The sequence below is a fragment of the Nicotiana tabacum genome, chromosome 6, assembly GCF_000715075.1.
Source record: "Nicotiana tabacum cultivar K326 chromosome 6, ASM71507v2, whole genome shotgun sequence".
NCBI classification, from domain to species: domain Eukaryota; kingdom Viridiplantae; phylum Streptophyta; class Magnoliopsida; order Solanales; family Solanaceae; genus Nicotiana; species Nicotiana tabacum.
In genome coordinates this window covers 205,618,126-205,625,058 of record NC_134085.1, presented here as the reverse complement: position 1 = coordinate 205,625,058, position 6,933 = coordinate 205,618,126, and the positions used below count along the sequence as shown (strand labels likewise).

At 36.7% G+C, this 6,933-nt stretch overlaps 1 protein-coding gene across 4 annotated transcripts; it reads left to right on the top strand.

Moving 5' to 3' along the window:
• Nucleotides 1-1,340: 1,340 nt before the first annotated feature.
• On the top strand, nt 1,341-6,797 carry LOC107816265 (geranylgeranyl transferase type-2 subunit beta 1). 4 transcript variants are annotated; one of them, XM_016641965.2, is made up of 10 exons: nt 1,341-1,487; nt 2,319-2,373; nt 3,263-3,413; nt 3,614-3,730; nt 4,002-4,068; nt 4,213-4,361; nt 5,128-5,261; nt 5,342-5,440; nt 5,553-5,628; nt 6,284-6,797. In XM_016641965.2, exons 2-10 carry the CDS (start codon nt 2,320-2,322, stop codon nt 6,376-6,378), a joined length of 942 nt encoding a protein of 313 aa, XP_016497451.1. In that variant the 5' UTR covers nt 1,341-1,487; nt 2,319; the 3' UTR covers nt 6,379-6,797. The 4 variants fall into 4 exon arrangements, with proteins under 4 accessions (XP_016497451.1, XP_016497453.1, XP_075112630.1 ...); XM_016641967.2 differs by having other exon boundaries at nt 3,998-4,068; XM_075256529.1 differs by lacking the exons at nt 1,341-1,487; nt 2,319-2,373 and adding an exon at nt 2,563-2,697.
• The last annotated feature ends 136 nt before the right edge of the window (nt 6,798-6,933 follow it).

The window sequence follows — 6,933 nt, the reverse complement described above, 5'->3', positions numbered from 1 at the left end:
TTTGATGCTTGATTTTTGTCTTTGATGGTGTCTGCCGGACCCATCGCATCAATATGAATTTCAGCATCAAGCACCCAAGACATGTAGCTTTTGCCCGATATATCCAGGGCTACAAATTCAAGTTTAGAAAGATTTGACATTATTTAGGAAAAGAAAGTTCTTACCTCAGATACTTTCAAAATATTTGCTCGAGATGGTAGAGCTTCGTGCTGATAACGTATTATGAAATAAAGACTATAAAGTAAAGACAAGTATAGAGAGAAACTGATATATTATTCGAATTCAAACTGATGTACATAATGAACTGAAATCTCTTCTATTTATACAAGAAAGGAAGCTGCTCTGTAAGCTGCTACTACAAGCTGCTGTGTAAGCTGCTACTACAAGCTGCTGTGTAAGCTGCTACACAAGCTGCAGTGTAAGCTACTATAAGTTGTTGTGTAAGCTGCTACTACAAGCTGCTGTGTAAGCTGCTGCTGTACCAGATATGGATAATCTTCTACTGAGAGCAATATTTATCCATAACAGAGTACTGAATGGAAAGCTTATTATACCCGATATGGATAATCTTCTACTGGGGGTAATGTTTATCCATAACTGGGTACTGAAAAGATAAGCTTATTATACTCGATATGGATAAACTTCTACTGGGGGTAATGTTTATCCATAACCGTGTACCGAAGTGATAAGCTTCTTTAGGAAGCTTATTTCCAATATAGTACTAAATAGATAAACATATTTACGGTGGAGTCCCATATGGATAAACTTTCAAAAAGCTTATTTACAACGGAGTACTAAATGAACATCCATAATATAATATATTTATAACAGATATTAATATATATCCTCATAGTGGCGCCGTAAGAGAAGATATTAATAAAAATAGAGAAGGTGTCCTAAATCCTCATAGTGGCGCTGTAACATTTCGAAATCGCCCTTCAGTGGGCAAGCAAGTACCTGAACCTCCTCAAAGTGTGGCTTATTAATATTAATATATAAAGGTATTTAATTTGGCAACTGAGAATATTTCTATTTCTAAAAAGCCAGCAATTCGTAAAAGGGGAAAGAAAAAAATTGATTTGTGAGCCAATAGCGTAGATTACCAATGTTAGAGTTCTGAATTAAAAAACGTGCAAACAATTATTTCAGTAGACGAAGAGATTTATAAGATTACGTGTTCTCATTTTCATTTTAAATAGATATAGATAAAAGTGTAAGTTCCACAAATGTGGTGCCAATTTAAATAACTCAAGAGATTATAGACCGAATGGGAAAACTGAAATTTTATGAAAACGACGTCGCATAAGATAGCAATATATATTATGACCAATAGTACGACGGCGTAACAGAAGGGCCCTTTCGTCGGTCAGTAACGATCTAATTCCCACTGAATTTCATCATCAAATTCCTTCACAGGATTCGTGCGCATTTTGCCAGAGGGAAAAGCCTTAAAATTGGAATCGTATTCCCAACTTATCTGATTTTAGGTAGCCAATATGTTGATTTTTTTTTTTTGAGTTATTAGCAGTTTATATAGCAAGGGATTGTATATTATTTATTCTCTCCTACCCTTGTCAACATTATTGATGCATTTTTTATTTTTTTGTGTGTGTGTGTGTTTAGTTTCGACTCTGTTTTCCCCTGTTCTTCTGTGGTTATTGTTTTGTAGAAGCGTGCATTTTTCTTTTTTCTGGTTGTGGGATGTGCTAGGAATATATTTGTTTGCATGGATTCCCCTCAGCCATGAATTCGTTGAACTGTATATGGAAATTTCTGAAACTAAAATGTGCAACTGACCTGTACGTAAGTGACTCAAAAAATAATAACTTCCTTTCATTAATTCACAAGCTCCAATAATTTATTGGTGAAAAAGACAGACAGAACACAAAAATGGAGAAATGGCAGGGAACTCTTTTCAGCTTAAATATGTGATAATTGAGAAAGTAGGTACCCGATGGAACGATGGACACTGTCGTCACAAAAAAGAATGTTCTATTGCTTAAAGATGAGATATTGTTTCATTAAACAGCTTAAACATGTTGATTCACACTATTTCTCGCTGACCAGGCTAGTTTTAATTGATCCTGGCTATGGCTCTCCTGCAGTTCCGTGGTGATTTTCCATGTTATTAACTTGGTTTAAAGATACTGTAAAAGATTGGTTTTAGCCGGGCTGTGTTACAAGTTTGAAAATAGGATATAAAACAAAAGCAGGACCTTGTATTAATAGAATCATATTTTTGATTAATAGAATCATATTTTTTATCTTCCACTTTGGCCTATTTTGATTATCTGAGTTCTGAGCCATGATAACTGCAGGATGGGGGAGCTGATGGTAGAAAAACATGTGAAGTTCATTTTAGCAGTTGAGAAGGTACTCATCTTGTTTCATATCTACTGATTTTCCTCTGCCTTTCGCCCAGTATTACTTTTCGTCCAATAGACTCTCTGGTTTGATATCTAGAAATCTGAGCTTAGGCTGTTGCGCCACCCTGATCCAATCTGTCACTCAGATACCTGTGTGCTCAAAGCAAATAACTAGGCTCCTACAATGTGTTTAATACTTCCAACAAGTTAAGAGATACTCTTGAAGCCAGGAAAGTACACTGGACGGTTGGAACAGAGTTGTGAAGGAGAAACAGAATGGGGCATTGGCATTAGTACTTCTCATGATACCAATTCTACTCTACTTGCTAAAGTACGATATATTCTTCTTGAGCATCCTAATATCATTCAGTTTAGAGTACTTCAGACAAGTATTATTTGAACTTCCAAAATTATGGTTTTCATATTTGGAAGGGTATTATAGCCAACCTTAAAGAAGTGGTACATGGTGTTGTTTGAACATAAGGAATGGCTCTGGAATTTCCCTTTTTCTCTGGTAGATGGGATGGTTTTGCAGTCTTTCAGATATGATTGACTGCGGGATTGATCCTTGAGATTTATCCCTTACTGTTAGTGACATCCTGGATACCTGAAAATGTGGGATGTTGCAATGATTTATAATTATTTGAATGAGATTATTTGGAATTGCACTTCTACTGTTTTGGTTTCATCTTTGATCAGACGGAAGAATCTCACTTTGTGCAAGTGCTCCTTATATCTCCTCCCACTATTCTCACGCATGTCAGATGATTCCTTCGTACATATCCTTTATGGAATTTAAGTACCTGATATGAGTTCCTTTCTTTTCCAACCCACCAAAGCACTTTTCTTGTCACTCTATCATTTGCTTTCTCTAATACGTGCCTATATACCTTCAGAGGAAAGATGATTTTGAATCTGTGGTGATGGAGCATCTAAGATTAAATGGGGCATACTGGGGATTGACAACTCTGGATATCATGGGCAAGCTTGCTGCTGTGGAGCAAGATGAAGTTATTTCATGGGTCATGCAGTGCCAACACGAATCTGGTTTGTAGCTTGCACTTTTTTCTTTCTTTCTCGCATTGAATTTTTGTCAGTGTTTCAATGTTGCAGCTATACTGTGCCCACTGCTTTTTTTAATGGATGTTGTTTTTGTCTTTTCTTTTCCCTTGAGAGGGAGTCACTTCATGTTCTGATCTACTTGATCTGTATGTATAGGTTCACTTCTATATTTGTATAATATGCAGGTGGATTTGGTGGTAATATTGGACATGATCCGCACGTGCTGTATACACTTAGTGCTATTCAAGTCTTGGCGTTATTTGATAAAATACATGTTCTTGACATTGATAAGGTGTCGAGTTGTATCCTACTTCATGTCTTCTGACATTTACGACTGTTTTGGAGGTTCCATGTACATATCTTTTCGATCTATGTATAACATCTATGAACTCATGAACTCTGCTGCAATGCTAGCATTTACTCATTTTCCCATTTTAACATCACAAAACAAAAAACGTGGTCAAACTAACATAAAGAGTACTCATCACAAAAGGTGGCATTCTCGACATTGGCAGTGTGAAGTACTATTAAGAAATTTGGGTGTCGCTGTGGTGAGCTTAACTTTTCAGCCAGATATTGCAGCCCTGCAAAACGAAGATGGATCCTTTTCTGGTGACATATGGGGTGAAGTCGATACACGGTAGCAGCTTCACTTTGTTTGCTGTTTTAAATTTAGGATCCGTTATTTGATTTCTAGTTTTTAAAGTTACTTATAAGGCCAAGGTTTAAGCCATATCTTCTTTTGAGAAATGAAAATATAATGACCTGAATATACTTTGCGTAGGTTCTCTTACATTGCGATCCTTTCACTCGCATTGATGCATCAGTTAGATAAGGTTGATGTTGGAAAAGCAGTGAAATATATTTTAAGTTGCAAGAATGTGGATGGTGGATTTGGATGCACACCAGGAGCAGAATCTCATGCTGGGCAAAGTATGTCACATATAGAAATCATGCAATTTATCATACTTACAGTGGCTTCTGAACTGAAAAGCAAGTGAGATCGTCTATTCTACTGTAAAGTCTAACTCTATTGATTTTGGAGTTGGAAAACATCCACACAGACCTTTTATTTGCATTTACTGCTACTAAAGGGATCCATTCCCTGATTGTTCTAATTAATTCCTAAGATATCAAAGCCGGACTGCTTATTATCCACTGGTCCTCGAAGATTTCTCTGTTGTCAGAAAAAAATATCAGTGCCCGACTATCAGTTTAACCTGAGTTCATGATCTGGACATCATTTTATCATCAACCAAGACAAGAAGCACCCTCATAAACCGGGATTACTTGGCAAGAACCAAAAGGATAAATGATAAGTTAAAAGATAATGCCATACTGATGTTGAGTAGTACTCCAAGTTGTCAGCAGCTTTGACATATTCACGAGGGGATGGATCAGTTTGTGGGGCCTAGTTTGATGAACAGCTAATGGACATAATCTGAGAATGCTTTGGAGAAAAATCCATCCTTCCTTTGATTTCTTCTTTGTCTCACATGAAAGGAACAGGTTTTGCAGAATGAATGTGTTCCTTTGCTATGACAGTAATGGCATATCTGTTAGTGAAAAGCAGCATCTCTTCATTGGTTTTCAACCTCTATATTCCACTTAGTTCCATATTTCCAGCAGTCTTCTTAACATTTTGAGTTGCCTATTGCTGCATTACCGTAACACAATTTTGACTATGTTACCATTGCAGTTTTCTGTTGCGTGGCAGCTCTCGCAATTACAGGGTCTCTACATCATGTTGATAAGGACCTCCTTGGTTGGTGGTTATGTGAAAGACAAGTCAAATCTGGAGGTCTAAATGGGCGCCCAGAGAAGCTTCCTGATGTTTGTCACTCTTGCTCATTGAAATTTCTATTGACAAGTCACTTTTGAATTTTATTATTATTCATGTCATTTCCTCTCAGGTCTGCTATTCTTGGTGGGTTCTTTCCAGCTTAATTATGATTGACAGGGTCCATTGGATTGACAAGGGGAAGCTTGTAAAGTTTATTCTGGACTGTCAGGTTACATCTCAATATAACAACTCCCTTTCACTTGAAGCTTGGGACTATATTTTTTGTTTTAGTTGTCCTACATTTTTTTTAAGCATGAGTTTTATTCCTTTCACGGATGTAGGATAAGGAGAATGGTGGAATTTCAGATAGGCCAGATGATGCAGTTGATGTCTTCCATACTTACTTTGGAGTTGCTGGTAAGGGGCCGTATTGTGAAATGGCTAATGTGTATTTTTCTCTGATGATACCATGGTTCATCATTCAAAGTATAGTAAGTTCACATCATGTTTTGGGATGTAATCTCAGAAGTCTTTGTTTAGAAGACCTGAAGCTGATCCACAATAACATAGAGTCATAGATCTTTTTTACTGATTACATCTGCATGCTAAACCTAGATGAGATCCAAGCTAATGAGGATGTTCATAAATCATAACCTGCTGGTAGAGGTTTGGTATCTGATATCTAGTTTTAAGTTGTGTTTTCTGTGAAAGAGATTGCAATGCGCCTTTTGCATCAAGGTGATTCTAGAAGGTCCAGATTTATGTAAAAAACAAAAATAGTAGTCGCACATAGGACTGTTGGAAGATCTATCATCTTAACTGTGTAGTGTCCTCCGGTGTAAGTTGCTGCATTCCCAGTTTTATCCTTGAACAACTTTTTCATACTGTAGAGACATTCCTACACCAGTGGCCTTGCTCAACTCTTGGCCTTTCTAATATGCTGTTTATTGAAGTGATAAAACTATGTCAAGTAATGAAAACTAGAAGCAAAGTTAGGGATGTTCCATGAGACTAGATTGACGTTTGCTGACCCAATTGTGCTTACTTAATCTTTGGTTTTTCTGTAATGCAGGGCTTTCACTTCTTGAATATCCAGGAATAAAACCTATAGATCCTGCTTATGCGTTGCCTGTTGATATTGTAAACCGAGTTATCCTTGGCAGATAATATCTGGTTTTGCTCCGTTCTAGCTTATAACTGCCTTTTCCACGCAGTTCTCTGATATGAGATTATCAAAAACAATTTCTCTTGAAAAAGTGGTTTGTGTTATTAATGCTGCAGATTTTCATCACAATGGCTGAGCTCTGATTTATATGCTGTAAGCTGAGTAGATTAATCTATTTTCCTGGTCCTTGTGCAAAACAATGGCTGATCTAATCTTTTGGGGAATAGCAACCATGTAGTAGTTGTACTGACTTGTACAGATATATGTCATTAGATGAAATGGGCGCTCTTGAAGTGTACTCTTTTGGTGATGGGAGTCTTTTACGTGCAAAATTGAATAATGTTAGATGAAAGAACCTGCACCTCTATGGCTTTGCTTTTGGCAATATAATACAATGACTGCATGTTTATTTTCTGTTTGGTAACCTCTGTTAATATGCTTGTAGTAAAGCATTTCTCATGATTATAGTTCTTTTCCAGATCCTGATAAATCATGCATTGCGTTAAAAGAAAGGTTATCTGATATTTTCCTCAATAACCATATTTTCTGTTTCAACA

Coding starts and splice junctions, on each gene's coding strand:
- LOC107816265 (XM_016641965.2), top strand. CDS start 2,320: ATGGGGGAGCTGATGGTAGAAAAACATGTGAAGTTCATTTTAGCAGTT. Junction 3,414..3,613: donor GCAGTGCCAACACGAATCTG/GTTTGTAGCTTG, acceptor TATAATATGCAG/GTGGATTTGGTGGTAATATT. Junction 4,362..5,127: donor AGAATCTCATGCTGGGCAAA/GTATGTCACATA, acceptor TTACCATTGCAG/TTTTCTGTTGCGTGGCAGCT.